This window comes from Trachurus japonicus, chromosome 24 (assembly GCF_045865225.1).
Source record: "Trachurus japonicus isolate A0001 chromosome 24, Traja_1.0".
In the NCBI taxonomy this organism is placed as follows: Eukaryota; Metazoa; Chordata; class Actinopteri; order Carangiformes; family Carangidae; genus Trachurus; species Trachurus japonicus.
In genome coordinates, this window is record NC_140930.1 from 26,595,185 (window position 1) to 26,612,165 (window position 16,981).

The 16,981-nt window shown below is 40.7% G+C and overlaps 1 protein-coding gene across 6 annotated transcripts in view; it reads left to right on the forward strand.

Annotated features, from left to right (window-relative positions):
* klhl29 (kelch-like family member 29) overlaps window positions 1-16,981 on the forward strand; it is a 226,755-nt gene that overhangs the window by 133,130 nt on the left and 76,644 nt on the right. For all 6 annotated transcript variants that reach the window (XM_085771178.1, XM_085771172.1, XM_085771175.1 and 3 more), the window contains one exon: window positions 10,751-10,889. In XM_085771178.1, coding sequence (XP_085627304.1) covers window positions 10,751-10,889 — 139 coding nt within the window. The remainder of the gene's footprint in view (window positions 1-10,750; window positions 10,890-16,981) is intronic.

The window sequence follows — 16,981 nt, forward strand, 5'->3', positions numbered from 1 at the left end:
AGCACAACATTGTTATTAGGATTATTCTCTTATGACATTGTCTTGCCTAAAGTTGTGTGTTTGTGTGCACATTTGTGTTGTGGTTCTGCATATGCATGGCTGCATGTGTGTCTGTTTGCATTAGAGCTTGTTCGTCTTTGCATGATGACAATGTCATCTGTTGTGGATGAATTACTTGAATTACTGAACCCCAAGCTGAGTTTGACAAAGACGTCATCTATAATACTTGAGCAGAATGTTTGCTAATCTCTGCTACAGAAGCGCACAGTCCATTTGTACAATTTCCTGTGGCACAGAAAAAAAAAAAAAACATAACATAACTAAAATCCATATTGGCATCTTGCCTGTTTGGCACTATTACAAATAAGCCAGTCCACAAATTCAAGGCTTAAACTCGGCCTGAGCCTTTTTTTTAAGCATGCAGACCTGTATTTCAGCTTTCTATCTCAGCTCCCTAAAGTAGAAGCGAGGAGCTCTTGGATTTACTTCTCTTAAAGCTTCACACATGATATGGGCTTCTCTTATAATACAGATCTCTTGGAGAGAAAAATAAATACTGCACTATAGAGCTTGAATCTCAGTAGTGAGGCATTTATGAGTCATTTGGACTGGTTATTAAATGATTAGTCAGTGTGTTAATCAGCACATTTATCTCCATTATTGGTTTTGGAGGAATTCCTTGTCATTTTAGGAGCCATATTGCTTTACTTCAACAAGTAATTTGCAGAAATCTCGGTGATGGAGGAAATATAAATTGTGGAATCAGCGGCTGATGCTGTGGAGCAATTTGGCTGCTGCCTCTTGTAAATGTAAATATGTCTGTTGCCTGTAGAAACAATTCGGAGGCAATTTTCTGCTCTGACATGGAAAATGATTGTTGACTCTGAATACATTCCATTAGTAACCCACCACATATAGTGACATCTATATTTTCATCATGGCATACGGGCTCCTATCTCCGTGTGTGAAATTGTCCAATGCTTGATTGGCTGTCACTGCAACCTTGCAATTGGATGCTGATCGACCAATCGGAGCTGTCATCCCTGCCGCACGCCCCTGTCTGCTTCCAGTGGTTCAAAAACAGCAAAGTGACTGTTACTTATCATAGGAGCAGTTCATTAGACTAATTAGCTCATAATTATCATTTAATTCAGTGTTCATCACATCTCATTAGTCCATCTTTCTGCACCACTCACTTCTTTATTTTTTACTTTATTTTTTCAAACATGTTTTTCTTAACATATGTCAAGCTGACAGTAACAGGCCGGGTAACTATGAATACATTTGAACACGTCAAGTCCATGGATTGATACTAAGCTGCCTTCAAGGTGCTGTCAGTTTTCTGTGATGCTGCGGTCACTGTGATGTGACATCTGTGACACACAGCATGAAAGATTGTCCCTGGTTGTGTGGTACAGTTTGTGTTTTTTATTCTGAAGATTCTGAGAATTGAGTTTGAGTCTGTGTGGAGAATCATGTGTGTGAGAGGTGGTGCACTGGATGTCAAGCAGTGAGTCATCTCTTTATTTGTGACTGAAAGTTTTGTTACAGGTGAGCAGAAGTTTAGAAAAGGAAAAAAAAACCCTTTTTGCACTCACCAGACTGTTGTGTTCATAATTCAAGGTTAAAAGAGATGACATGTGGGGCAGGGTCCACAATGACAAACTCTGACTGAACACAATGTCACTTCAGATAGAAATCAAAAAAATAACTTGCAAAAAGTTTAGTTCTAGATTATAATAAGACAGATTGCGTAACAGTGAATTCTGGGAAAATTAAGAGTATGTTCGAACTTTTGGAAATGAGAAATGAGGCATCCAACCACTCAGTTTTGTTTACCTCGGCAGAATGTATTTTTCTTTGGTTAGAATTCAACAGCTACAGTGCAAGGACACGTTCCTTGGGAAATTCAGCAAAGATGGTAGCATAAAAAATATCAAATTTGAAAATAAATTAAATGAATAAATAAATTCCTCAATTTATTTATTCATTTATTTAGGTTTTGTTTTTGGGCGTCCCGATCAGTGCAGGTGTCATTGATTGTCACCATGGCAATATTGTTCTTAGGCCTGAGTTAGCAGTAGGGTGAAGGTCTCTTATTATTTACTTGTGTTGGCCCACATCTATAGAGCAGTCTGAAATGTCAACCCTTCTTTTCAGGTTGGCCCATTACATCTGTGCTTGAGCTTGAATAACACATTGGATGGATGTGAGCAGGTTTTCTTGTACCTTCATTTACATGAAGCTGTCAGCTCAGCCTATATTAGGGGAGCTGTTAAAAATATTGTCTGTCATGATATACAGTACTTGGATTGAGATTAAGCAGCTTCACACACAAATCAGGTGGCGAGTATTAAATTAGCACTAAGCTGTTTTCCATTTGTGTGTCTCTGAATGTTTGAATGGGTGTTTAATATCAGTGACGTATGATGGAAAACTACTGTATGAGCGCCATATGTTAAAATAGTTGGTCATGACTGTCACATTAGTGACTTGGCACCATATTGACTTTCATGTTTCGAGCAGGTTCAGAAACAGGTTTAAAAACAGCGAGGGAGGAGTGCTGCAGTGGTAATGATGTGTCAGAAAGCTATAACGGGACCACACACACACACACACACACACACACACTCAATCTCTGATGATGTGTCATTGGATGTCGCTGGTATTGAAGTCAATGTAATCAAACCTTCTTTTTGATGTGTTTGTGGCCGACTTGGCTTTCCTGCCATGTGACCTGACCGGGTGACAGGTATTGGCACAATCAGTGTTACCTCTGTGCTCCTAATTAAGAGCAGCTTTAGTGAATGTTGTAATAAAGACTTTGGAGTGCCTCGTATTCTCTTGGAACGTTTTAATTGGAAGAGAAAATAGACATGATGGTTTGATTTGTTTTTGTAGCTTAAAATGCTTTCAGCTGGAATAAACTCCACAATCCTCCTTTGAATTATTTTGGAACAGGAGTCATGTCCCAGTTCCTCCTCGGGTAGAGTTATTCCTGTGGAGAATCTGTTGTAGGTTAAAAACTCACTCTGCATTGATTGCGAGACGAGGACAGACGAAAAAGGAGACATCTTTATTTTTCTGTCATTTACTGAGCTGAGATGGAAAATTATACTGTACAAACATCGTTGCGAATACATGTTTGAAATGAATTTCATTCAAAGTTTTGCTTGGGGGTCGAATCTTTTTGGGGCCGGTTCTCTGTTATTTCATGTGGTTTTCAAAATAAATGAAATGCTTGCATGTCTTCAAAACTCCAAAATAAAATCCTTTGACACAGGCAATGATGCTACAAAGGCACAAGTGTGCAAAACAGCAGAAATGCATATGATTATATTGTAATTAGCATACATATAATTCAGAAACTTGTTCACATTGCAGACGACAGGATTTCCTGATGTGTTTCATACTTAGATCAAATTATAATCTCCTGTGAACTCCTGACAAACATTATGTGCACATTGTGTATGTTCAGCTTTCGACAAACAGTGCCGTGCAACTTTTGCCATCTGAGTGCACATTTGAAAAACGTCTGAGCGTCTTATTTCCATCAGACTTTGACCAGGTGTTGCGGAGCCTGAAAGAAAGGGAAAGATGTGACGGTGCTGTTATGCTCGGTGCAGCCACAGGTGTATCCTCTTGTTAAAACCTGTTTGAGGGAGTATGACTGCCCCTCTGCCTGGCTAATGAGGAAGCTACCGCACCAGTCCAGACCAGAGATTTTTATCCTCTTCCCACTACACATAAACAGAAAGAACAAGAGAACATCGCATGACATCCTGTCATGATGTTGCAGCAGGCCAACAGATGCTCCCCGGGCTCTCTTTGTTTATGTTCTTCCTCCTGAAAGCCTGTGCTTGTATTTGCCTCCACTTTGTTCTGCCAGTGCCAATTGTTTGCTTGCTTGTGTGTGTGTGTGTGTGTGTGTGTGTGCATGTCTGACCCTTGCACCAGAGGGTGTATGTAGAAGTTTGAATGTGCAATGCGGGACAGAGCAACCCTGTGCTTTTTTATGCAGCTCAGGGTCTTTTCCTGCATGCCTATTGGAGAGAGCAACAAAGGCCCAGACGGCCTCTTTGAGGGGCCACAGGTTCCTTTTCTCTGTCAAAGTGTCCCCCCCCCCCCCCCTCTGGCTCGGTCCAGACTCGTTGACAGTAGTGCTGAGGATGAAGCAGCTCATCTCAGCTCAGCACATTTTTGAGCAGGGAAAAATAAAGCGTCCTCATCATGGACTATTCTCTGAGGCTATATGGTGCCACTGCTCTTTTACAGAGTGAAATCAGGACAGCAAGAGACTCAAGGGGTCTCGAGGATTTCTGATGCCTTACATGAGCTGATTTGCTGGGAGGAGGCACAAAGGCTGTTGAGACGTCTCCAGAAACGAATGTGGCGGTGATTGTGAGAGGTATGTTGCAGAATAATTGCAGCTTGTAAGAGACAAGGGATGAATTGAGTTATACATGAGATCTGCTCACTTTTATCCATGTGGAACGTTGTTTGTTCAGTAGTGGGCATCTAGATAAGTGGCCTGCTATTGCTGGTGACCTGTTAAAGGCTGCCCTTTAGCCTTCATGGCTTTTGAAATGGACTGCCCTGAGCTGAAGGTGCTGGCACTAAAAGGAAATGGTTTATGAAATGTCCCTTTTGAAAACCGCTTTCCTTCTTTCCTGCACTTAAGTTAAAAACACATTGCTGTTATTTTAGTTAGACTGCATCTCTACTTAGGATATTGTGTGAGTTAGGGTGGAATATTGTAAAAATCTAATTTTTCCGATATTTTCTCTCTTTCAATAAATCTAAAAGCTGAAATGAAGTTACTGTATGTACATTTATGTGAAGAGTTACATCAAACATGAGCTGATACATAGGACAGGAAAAAAAGTAGTTGAAAAAAAAAAACATGAAAAATGTCACCTCCTAACTCCTAAAATATTTCCATGTTCACTTTAATGTTTTCAAAGTTGTATTTCATTTAAATATTTTGTGATTCAGACACCAGAGATTTGGCCCAGTATTTCCCCAAAGTAACTCAAATTTGCAGCAATTTGTCATTCAAAAAAGAAATGTGCCTTTGTTTACCTGTCAAATTTAATACCAAAAAAAGTCATTTGTCTTTTTTTCTGTTTGAAGCAAGTTGAAAGTGTGATCATAATAATGTGCCAACATCAAAATACACTGAAGACCTAAGCACTTTTATCCTTGTTAGCAAGAACACTCATTTATTATGAGTATTTCACTTTAAATGTAATAAAAAAAATACTTGAAATGTATTTTAGATATGTCTACAGAGGGATTTAAAATTAAAAATTTAATTTAATAGAAAATATGTTTTCAATCTTCCATAAGTTTGCCCTGCATCTATTTCAGACAACCATGGAGGTGAGATACCGTAATTGCATATTAATTGATTTTTAATAACTTCACACAAACAGCAAAATGAGGATTTGTGTAAATGATGTCCATTTTCACAATAACAACTTTGGCATTACATACAACAGATACATGGTTGTTATCAGATACAGCAAAAAATAAGTTCACTGGTCTTTTATCTGAGCTGAAGAAATCTTTTCTTTCTTTTTTTGAAACTGTAGTCTGAAGGCGGTTACAACCTTGTATTCCAAGAGGCAAACTCTGCATAGAGACAGAAAAGTCTAAAAAAAACACACACATCAGTCATTCAAGACATAATTTAAAATAATTTAGCATAAATGCATCTCCAGCTCCAGAGTTGATGTTGTATCTTTTGTGTTGTACCTGGGACATGAGTGATGATATCATCCAACAACTTGTTCTTACAGTGAACTTGTGACTGTCTCTCTGCCTGTGAATGCTGCATGAGGTTGCTTTTAATGTGTGCAGTCAGAAACAGGGAAACTACCAAGTCAGAAGCAAACAGAAAGCTTTTCCAAATATTCATGTGGTTCTGCCCAGATCTGGAACATGATGGTTTGGACGAGTCATAATTAATAGCACACAAGTTATTCATTTTAATCACATTGCCATTACCAGTGCAGCACTTTACATGGGAATACCTACCTATAAATCCTCTTGACATTATCAAACAGGGTTTCTGTTCTCTTCAGGGAAAACAAATTTTGGGAGCCCAACTCTGTGAAAGCTTTTTGCTTGGAAAAAGTTCTTTTGTGTGCATTTATTATCAACCATGCTCTTGGCCTACTCTTACTTATTCTGTTGTGAGTTGCTCTTTGAAATAGAATTTCTCAAACGTCCCTACTCATCAAAAGGCTTTTGCATGAGGAAGCCCATATTGATAAGACTTTCTCAGTCCAGTCTGTTCCAATCCTGCAACAATGCTGCTGCTTCTTTTAAATAACCAGTAGCAAAAAGTCTGCTTTAATGTAATGTAATAATAATAAAAATATTTACAGTTGTGAATACCATGTAAACCATGTTACTAATTGTAAATGATCAATTTATGAATACCTACAGAAAACAGTTCATTATTTCATTTCAAAATAAAATAAAATAAAAAGTAATTTTCGGCATGGTGTCGTTACTTTTCATAGAACATACGTTTTTTTTTTTCAATTTAATGTACCTGAATTATCAAAAATATGAATTACGACGATACTGAAAAGTAATTAGTTAAAAAAATTAGTTTAAAAAAAGGCTTAAATGAAAATGATTCAAATGTATCTAAATTAATCAAATTTTATTCATTCTTGTAATTCGAGTTATTTATTTTCTTCAGCTAATATACAAAGACATTATCAGAAAATATTGAAAAATGAATAGTTTTAAATGCAGTGGTATAATAAAGCACTTAGGACTTTAATTTCTTTTAATACGTCCTTTTATTAAAAAAAGAAAGAAAAAATGAAAATAATATATACACAGAATACTGGTGTACTGTAGTCTTCAAGCTAAAGAAAACCCATTATAGCGGAATTGTCCATTGGATTATTGATCAGCTTGCATGGTTTGTTCCAGGTAATTAAGCTGTGAGTGCTGGTAGGTATGGATTGTTGAAAGTTTAAAAGAGAAGAAAAGGGTCAAAGTGAAAACATCTTTGTCCTTTCTGCTGTGTAACAGAATGTCATCCAGTTGGATCGAGCTATGTGGATAATTACATGTTTACTTGAGCTGTCGAAAACACAAGATTTCTCAGAGAGGATAGAGAGAAATGTGGCTAATAAGAGACATAATTGGAATGGATTATAATATCAAGTCACTTTTCTGTATGTTTATATATACAGTATGTGTATATTTATCCTGTTTTTCACAAGCCGTCGTATGTCTCGAGTAACATTCACCTTTGTTGTATCTCGTTCTTCAACTTCTCTGAAAAATCAGTGAAAGCAAATCATTTTTAAAAATGTTCATCCCTCTTGAACTTTATTTTATAAATTTATTCTTTTTTTATTCACAAAAATGGACGCTATAAAAATCTAAATATTTTAAAGCTATATACAGTATAAGTTTAGGAGCCAGACATCAGAAAACTCCCTCCAGTTTATTGGCATAAATTTATATGAATAGTTTTGAGTTTGATTTTATATTGAAGACAGTATTTTAGACATTTTTTCGGCGCTAGGAAAAATAAAAATTCTAAGATGTAGAAAGCATCATTTGCCTCAGAGCCTTTTGCTGTGATACGAACATGTTAAATTATTTGCCCTTTACCTCTCAACCTATTGTCCACAGCAATTGGCAAGTTGCTCTTTAAAAAAAAACACAGAATATATTATAAGCTTATGAAGATGTGTCTGAAAATGTTCAGCTTTTATATAAAGATGTAAAATGGCGGGTCTTCATGGGGCGCATGTAAAACAGATGTAGGACCTTAAAATGGCTCCTTGTTCAGCAACCAATGGTGTGCTGCTTTAACAGCAGCCAATTACAGCTCAGTGAAATGACTTGCCACACCTTAAAGTAGTGAGCGCTGATAGGTTGGTGGAAATCTCACCAGAGGAGTCCATTGGCCACAACGCCTAGAGATATTTGACAGTGCTATAGTTACTAGGCTGAACAGCAGAACTGGCACAGGAATCAAACCCCCTGTGCTCTCTGTTAACCAATCATGTGGCGCCAGCACAGGGTGTTATTATTACTGTGAACGGTTTCGAGGCAGGAACGCTAGCACTTTTCATCAATGTTTGTGGTCCATGGTAAAGTCCAGTAAATGTAGCACGTTACACTCCCATGAGAATATCTGTGTACTCCCTACAAAAACCAACCGTACTGCTGTTTTGATAGCACCAGGCGGTTCCGTTGCACCACTTGACGGTCCTCAAAGAGATTTTTTTTTTCCCTTTTCAAGAGTATTGAGATGTTTGGTGTTTCAAAGCCGCTGTGGTCCCATTGAACATGGCTGTGCCTCACCACACTCCACGCCAAAGCTGAGAATGGGGACGCCATGTGCAGTTTCATGGTGCCCGGCGGTGATGAGTTGTTCTAGGGCACTCACCGATCCACCCCAAGAAGCCATAATTAGCTTTTCCATCGGGCATTCAGGTGTGTCTGCACGGCTCCGAGGGAGGCGGCCATTGTTTACTGACAAGTGGAGTTCTCTGTCTCCCCCTCTCACTTTCTCTATTGTTGGGGCAAATGGATGGTGTGTGGTGTGGCTGATTGGAGGTGAGAGCCATATCGGTCGCTGGAGATTCACTAATGCAAACGCAAAACTACTGAGTATTCACTATTCACAGTCCGTGCCCACACAGTAATCAGATAGCTGGCCAACTGACAAGCGGCAGTGGAGTGGAATGTGGAGAGTGGAGAGAGATGGATGAAAGACAAGGCAAATGCCAGCTTTGTGTTGTGTGTGCATGTGTATGGCTCACTCTGACCACTGCAGCTGTGCATCTGGTCAAAAAAACAGCAGACATATTGTCAAAAATTGCATCTATTATTTCTTTTTTCCTTCTTCTCCCATTTGGTATTCAGCATGTTTAATAACCAGGTCATTCTTTCTGGCCATTAATTTTTTGATGCGATAACTCTGAAGGATGCACCGCTCGGAGAAGAGGCTTTTACCAAAGCACGCCTCTGAATTGCACCTTATTTGTCATGTGTCTTTATACTGTATAATTTCAGCTACCAAATTAATTCAGAGCTGAGCTCCCAGTGTCAGTCAGGAGAATGGAAGGCGCTAAATGAGTGGATATTCCAGCCAAATAAAAGGGCGAGTGTCATTCCAGGTTAATTAAATCCCTGCTTTGAGTCTGGCTTGAACACAGACCTCTTTCAGGATGATAATGGGGAATAAAAAAAAAATCCTTTATTTCAGCTTGGATGTCACCAATACAATCACAAGTCTCATCAGTTTCCCACACCGCATGGCTGGCGGCTGTGTAAAGCACAGAACTATCCATACACACACGCACACCTTTCTTCTTACACACAGCATGACTGACAGTAAATGACACAGGACCGCCATTACTATGTTTACACTGTGGCTGCATTAGCCTCAAGGAAAAGTAACTCTCTCTCTGCTTATCGAGGTTGAATTTGCCACCTTTCTTATCTATCTCATCACATATCTCGTAGAGTACTGTGGCTACTGTTTATCTTTTCTCAGCATGGAATACGTGCCTTTGTACAACACTGACAGGCTTTGTGCCAAATAACTGTTTACTGTGCCTCACAGCCTGCAGTCTCTATCAGGAGCTTCGTTAATGCTAGGAAGACAGTATGGAAGCTGGCCGCCTCTATAATCATGTTCCACATTATTGTGTCTGGAGATTACGATTTGAATCTGTTGGTGTTTGCTTTTAGTCGAGTTCTTGATGGGAAATTAACAAAGCTGCAGTGTTGGTTATCCCTCCTGAGGCTGTAAAATAAGTTGCTAGTCTCCTGCTGGTTTTCACTCTCAGCATCCCCTCATGGTGCCTCATTAAGACACACAGAAACAAGCGTCTCCGACCCAACGCTACAGTAAGGCCAGGCCTAACATTGTACTGCTGCACCACCACATTATACAGCTCACTGTGTACTGTGGCCTTCAACGGCACATTGGTTTGCTCTAAGCATGTTTTCTCAGATTGTGTTTTGTCCCTATTTTTCTAGTTTATAGTCTGTTTTTTTTTTTTTCCTCCTGGAGACGAAGACGAGGGAGGGTGGCATATGTTATTTTCTAAGACAGAGAGAAGCAGTTGTTGGGATTTGGGGATAAGCAGTTGTTTTCTCATTGAGCGACGTTTGAAGGTCAACTAGGGCACTAGTGAGAAGCCAACAAATTTTATTTTGGTATGAATAATACATTGACAGTACCTCTGTTTTCAGCCCACATCTCTTTTTAGACGCTTTTTAATCTCATTCAGCTTCCCTTCATTGAAGTTCTAGTGCTGCAGTGTAAATTTACCCAAGTCAAATGCAGTTAAACAAATGTCTTTTCCCATAATCATCCTAGTTTGTTTTTTTTTCAATCTTATTCCTAGTTCTATGTTAACAAATAGCATGTTTTGTGTTATGCTTAATCCTCAATACAGGATAGAATATGTGATTTTGTTATTTCCTGTTGTTACATGCACTCTTTTTCTGCAAAATGTGTACATGCCTCATTTTGCCTTTGCTGAAATGTTGAATTGAATCTGTACATATCACTCTTCTATCATATAATGAACTGTTTCTTAAGACTTACCAGCATTATTGTGTTCTACTGCACTTTTCAACATTTTGCTCTTGTTTCTTGTTGTCATGCTTTTTGATGCACATGTATGTACAGAGGACAGAAAAATTCTAAACCCAAATGTGGCATTGTCTGTTTCTTTTTCTTGTTCTACAGAGATGTTGAAGGAGTTGAACCAACAGCGCAGAGAGAAAGAGTTTACAGACCTGAAAATTATTGTTGAAGGCAAAGAGTTTGAAGTCCACCAAAATGTTCTAGCTTCCTGCAGCTTGTATTTCAAGGACCTGGTGAAAAGGTTTGCCTTCGCTTCCCCTCCCACCAGCTGTTGATCCAGTCTGTTCTTTTCATAGGGCGCATTTGTGTCGCTTTTTTTTTTTCCCTTCCCCTCTCTCTCTTGCAGGTGTGTGAAGACTTTGGTTCCTAGCACAGGGCCAGCAGCCATTCCTTCCTCTTCCCACTCAAATGAATGTATCTGAAACTGGAGAAAAAAGGTCAACCCCTCGTCATTACCTTTTCTCCCCATGTAGGGCAATTTAACCACATTTCCATTTTAATGAGCAGTGAAAATGTTCCATGACTGGGGATGTTTTAAAACTCACCAAAGGGCCAAAACAAAAGAATCATACATTCTACACTATGGGTGGTAATTTGCCAAAGCCACGCTGTCTTCTGTGGGCCAAGGGATTTTTGTCTCCCAAGCTACCATATTTTTCTGTTGCTAATTTGTGAGTTTTTGCTGCAAAACAGCCTTTTCATATGCTAATACATCATGGTTAGTCTAATAAAAAAAGACATTTCAGTCTTAAACAAAGGACAAAACAAAAGCGCATCTAAGACAGCTTACTGAACCACCAGTTTCACAGGTTAACACCACCCTTCACTAATGTATTCATTTGATGTGGATCTAAGTATTCCCCTAGTATTCTGCCCTTCATACTCCATGTTTTTTTATATTCACGGGCTGTTTTGTTTCCATGGGTGCCTGTCTGCATACAAGTGCGTGTGTGTGTGTGTGCGTGCGTGTTAGCTGCAGACCTTTTTAGTGTCTTTAGATGTGTGTGCACACGTGTAACTGTAAAGTTTGATAGCGCAAGTATGTTTTTTTTTTTTATATCTGCCTTGTTTTCCGGGAAGGGAATACCATAATTCCCTAATGTCCTCATCCTTACTTCAAATCCTTGCAGGTGTTCTGGCTTGATTGAGAGTCCCCTGGACCCAAAGTTGTTTTGCCGCCTTGCTGTTTGTGTGCGTGACTGTGTGTTTGTTCTCACTTGCATGGCTAAGTATGAAGTGCTGAGCAAAGACAAAGACAAACAGAAAGACACACACGGTCGCTGGAGGTAGCTGGGAATGCCTTAGGGAAGTTTGCCCCGCAGCCATGCTGCCTCCACAGCCAGCTCATCAGAAAGCTGCTTATCAGTTACTGCGGCCTCCCAGTCCCCGCTCACCACTGATACACTTGTTCCTCCTGAATAGGGAAGGAGTGAGGACGACCAGAGAGAGCGGAGGCAAGGGAATCTCAGAGCCGGCCACACCTATATACTAGGACCACTCATCTCCATGACAGCGATGTGTGCACCCCATGAATAAAAAAGAGGCGCTCGGTCTCCCTTTGACCTTGACAATAGCAGAGAAGCTTCCTGAGAGACCGAAGTGACTTTGGATAGAAGTGAAGCCCCCATGCTGGCCAACCTGTCTATCAGCTTGTCTGGCCTGGGCCTCTTATCCAGGACGTACAGTGGCTGGATCATTTATGCGTAGAGACGGGGCCATGGAAAGACACTGTACTCCCAGAGGAGCAGGCTGAATTTCATCAAGCTCATCTCCATGTCCGCTGCAGCCTATATAGTCTGATTTCTCTCCTTTAATTTGACAGTTTAATAGAGCAAATTCCCATTAATTGGTTAATTAATTATAATGCTGTGATTTATTGTCACAGCCGTCATTTTTCACGACATTACGTCTGAAATGGAATTTTTCTCATTTGACCTCACACTGGAGAATATCTGATGAATTTGTTATAATAGTTGTTAATTTTGGACGACATCTTTAGTTGTAATGTAATGAAATCATGATCATCAGCATTAGCAGTGATGGCTGTTGTTATTATGAAGCATGTGGCACCTTGGCTTTATGGAGATGAGAGCTGTTAGAGTAGGACAGCAGTGGAGAGTTGACGAGCGAAGCACCAAAAAGGGGGAAAAAAACAAAAAAGCAAAGGAATAAAAGTGAGTGAAGAGCGCAGGAGGGGAGGGAGAGATGAGCTGTGAGGTTTGCAGCCAGGCTCAGTGTCACAAACTCGGTCAGAGAGGAGCAAAACAGAGCCAAAGGCCTGTCTGTCATTGAGTTACGGCCTCCCATGTGCTGTTCAGGCCACTTCTTCAGTGCAGCTGGAGTTATGCTGATGCTACTCGTGGCTCACTACTGTCCACGTCTTTATGAGGTCAAATAAGAGACAGAGAGATAAAGAGAAAGAGAGAGACTTCATCTCTTTATATTCCCCGTACTCAGTCGCCCAACTCAATCAGGAGGCATTCAGTGCTGTTCACCCCGTCAGCCTGTTGTAAACCATCACTGTGTGTATGTGTGTGTGTGTGTGCAGTATGTACTTGAAACCTGGAAAATGTATGTGTGTGCAAATGTACTTGACATGAAGCCTCTGCACGTGTTTTCCAGGATGCATGCTTTAGTCTGTGAGAGTGTGCGTGTGTGCGTGCGCATACTGTAGGTTGCAAGGACATAATTCTTGTGTGTTATCCAGGCAGGCTGCCATTACTCAGAAAGTAGAGATGTACTACTCGAGGGTGAGGGAGTACACATCACACTTACTTTCCCTGCCCTACCCACACACACACAGACACACACACACACACACACACACACACCAACCCAATGAGTCACTTAAGAAATTAAAGACTTAATTGGCAAAGAGCCGGAATTTAGCAGCATGGAATGGCAAAGCAATTATGAAAATTCATTTTTTTTAAATTTGGAAATATGCTTTTTTGGAAGACACTCCCCAGGCTCCACATGAGGCGAGAGTTTTCAAAGACATAATGATAATAAAAAAAAAAAGAAAAAAATCAAACCTTTCCACAAACATGCGTTTTCTCAAGCGAATCCTAAAATGTCTGTCTCCCTCTTTTTAGTGTTCTCCTCCACTGCCCAGCCTCACCTCACACATCCAGGGCCTCCCATACAGAATGTGTTCATTCAACCTGCCATCTTACCCCATGATACCTGAAGAATGTAATGCCGCGCCGAAATGTACGCGCACGTCCGCCCTTGCCCCCACCCAAAAACCTATTACCCTACCCTTTAAAGGGCCGATGCACAGAGCAGGGAGACAGATCATCTCCGGTAATTCCATTTTACCCCTCGGGATTTTTCAATAAGTGTGCTCCGCAGGCATTTAATTTATGGCCACTGCATCTCCACACCACACAGTAATGTAAAAAGCTCCAGAATCTTTCAGCAGTCCTGACACATGCTTTCATGCCTTTTGTTTCTCTCCCTTCTTCTTCCTCTTCTCTCCGTCATCGCATGGTTTTTTCTGTGCCTGTGACTCAGAGAGTGTTATTATGACTACAGTATGAGACGGGCAGAGAGCTGTGTTAAAGCCCATTACAGTGTCGGCCCTGTGTGAACGCTGCAGCTGAGCCCCGAGTGCTCCATTCAGCAGGACACTGTTACTGCTCCTCAGATTTCAATTAGAATGGTTGTTCTGACCAGCTGTATTTATGGGGTCAGTTCATCCACATTACGAAGCAGATCCTCTTAATTTCCCCATAGTTGTGTCCAGCCATGCAGGGAGATCTTTCTTGTATTTGGCTTAACTTTAAGATACCTGAGATTTCTGCCTCTCCTCACACACATTTTCATTTTTCCCGTCCTAAATCTCTAATATTGCAACTCATTTTCACCAAATTCCCGTAACTGCACGAATGTGACATAAATTGCCTGTTTCAAATTGATGAGTGGCTCGTAATCATCTCCCCTAAATTTCCATGTAAGGCTTCTTGTTCCACTTAATTTAATTTGTGGGCACGTTTCATTCCAGAGAAATGACAGCCAAGAGTAAACTTCACAGTTTCTATCTGAAATCAGCAGACGAGCGACTAGTGTCACTAATCATAATAAGGAACTAGAAACAGTTAATAATGCAGCAACCAGCTCGCCTCACCAGAAGACTCTGTCAAAGCTCTGAGTGAATTGGAAAGCTGTGGTGATTGTGATATTAATTTTGAACTTTTTACTTTAGTATCAGTCTATTCTCAACCAGAGTATTGCTTTATAATTCATCACAAATTAGAACAAAATTCAACACAATTGATGGATGAACATCTGGTTTTCTTACCCTATGTATAAATACATCATATACAGGATTTATCTGGTAAACATTTGCTTTCCAAAAATATATACTGTATAGCACACTTTTTTGTTTGTTTGTTTTTGTATTCCATGGGTGTATGGTTGGAGGCAGAAATCTCAAAAATCCCAGCAAACAAAATCCTTACGCCTGGCTAGAAACCTTTGAACAGCCTTTTTGAGCTACAGTTAACTGGCCTTTTAATCAAGGGGAGGCAAACCTTAGCAGATGTTTTGTTATCGCACTTGAATCTAACACCAGCACCTCAAACTAAACTCTCAAGTTTTTCTATCAGGAGTTCTGTCAATCCGACGTCCACGTTTAGTTCTCTATCTCTCTGGTGCTGATGGCCTTGTGTTCACACTTGGACGGCAGTTTGGGCTTTTAAACTCTCCACCTGTCACCCTGTCCTCTTCGTCCTCTGGAGCGTCTGACACAAACTGGACTGGTTCCAGCCAGATAGAACCTTGAAGTCTCCTGCATTAAAACTGATGTTATGGCCTCGATACGGGAATGCAAACACAAGCAAAACTTGATTTCCAACACGGATGAATCCACCGCATTCTGTGTGTTTATTTTTATAATTCATTCCTGATTTATGTTGGTGCAGAAGATGTAAATAGAAGCCATTTTTAGCCCCGACAGTGTAGGCTTTGCATCTGAATAAGCCTCCATGTTAGCATGTCTTGGTAGCGTATGTGCCTCCACAAAATAAATGGTCTTGTAAGAAAAAGCTAAATGTATTCCCTGTAAAATGGGCTTTTTTTTTTTGAAGGATGTATTAGAAAGTGTGTGTGTATGTGTGTATGTGTGCGTGCGTGCGTGCGTGTTGCCGCTCCCCTCCTTCCTCTCCGCCTCTGCTCACCACCATTTTGACAGTCTCTGCTGATTTTAAGACTTCCTCTTGAGTAAGTGGTACATTTTTCACAAACAAATTTCTTTGCCTGAGTGTGCCCATCTTTTTTTTCCTCCCTTCGCCCTACCTCTCCTCTCTGTCTCTCCTGTCCTCCCTGCCTCCCTCTCTCACTATTTGAATTCAAGTCTGCAATCAGACGCGGCATAAATATCCACCTCTTTTAGAAGCTCCAGAAAAGTCATTTCCATAACATAAGTGCTCAGACAAAACAAACTGCCACTCGAGTCGGTTGCTATTGCACTAATTGACCAGGTTGATGAGCATGCTCTTCTTTTTATTTTTAGCTCCCCCCCCTCCCACACCCAACCAACCACCCACCCCCCACCCCCCTGCTTTTTCTTCCCCACCTCCCTCCATCACTTTAACGCTGAACGACACTCCCCTTCCCTTCTTTCTGTCTTACTACCTGCCCCCCACTGCAGGGCTTTGTGCGGAAAAAGGGCAATAACACTATGTGGCTTTTTGCTTTGCAGGAGGAAAATGAGTAACTACCTTGGTTTTTCCAGCCAATGTCCATGCAGAGACAAATGCCATTGTCTTTTATTTTATTTTTTTTGGATGTCCTTCTCCCCCTCTCACCTCCTGAGTGCGCTTTAAATGACAACTAATGTCTCAGTTCATATACTACAGGCTACTGATGATTATTGCAGCGAAGACAAAGGCTCTTGTTTAGGTGTGATGGTGGATTTTTTTCGGGGGTGGGCGGGGATATCTCTTATTTAAAAGACCAAGGCACAGTCATGGAACAACCCAACCCCTCCCTGAGAAGGATGGCTGCTGGCTCCCTGTGGAAGAACCATCTCGCCCTGCCTCCCCTTCCTTTTGCTTCCTCCTCATCCACTGCCGCCACCCCCCCTCCTCCTCCTCCTCTCTCGTTCCTCACTCTAACCATTTCGTCTACCTGTCTCATCTTGTTTGTTTTGCTGTCTGTGTCTTCACTAAATGCTGACTGTTTGTCATGATTTCTAATCCAACAAACTGGCTCCAACAGAAAAGGAAAAGAGACGCACATGAGCACACACCCACACAGAGAAAAAAAATAGACAGAGCGTTATCATTGTGCTGCCATGACTGACAGAAGCAAACAGCCTCCATCCATCTT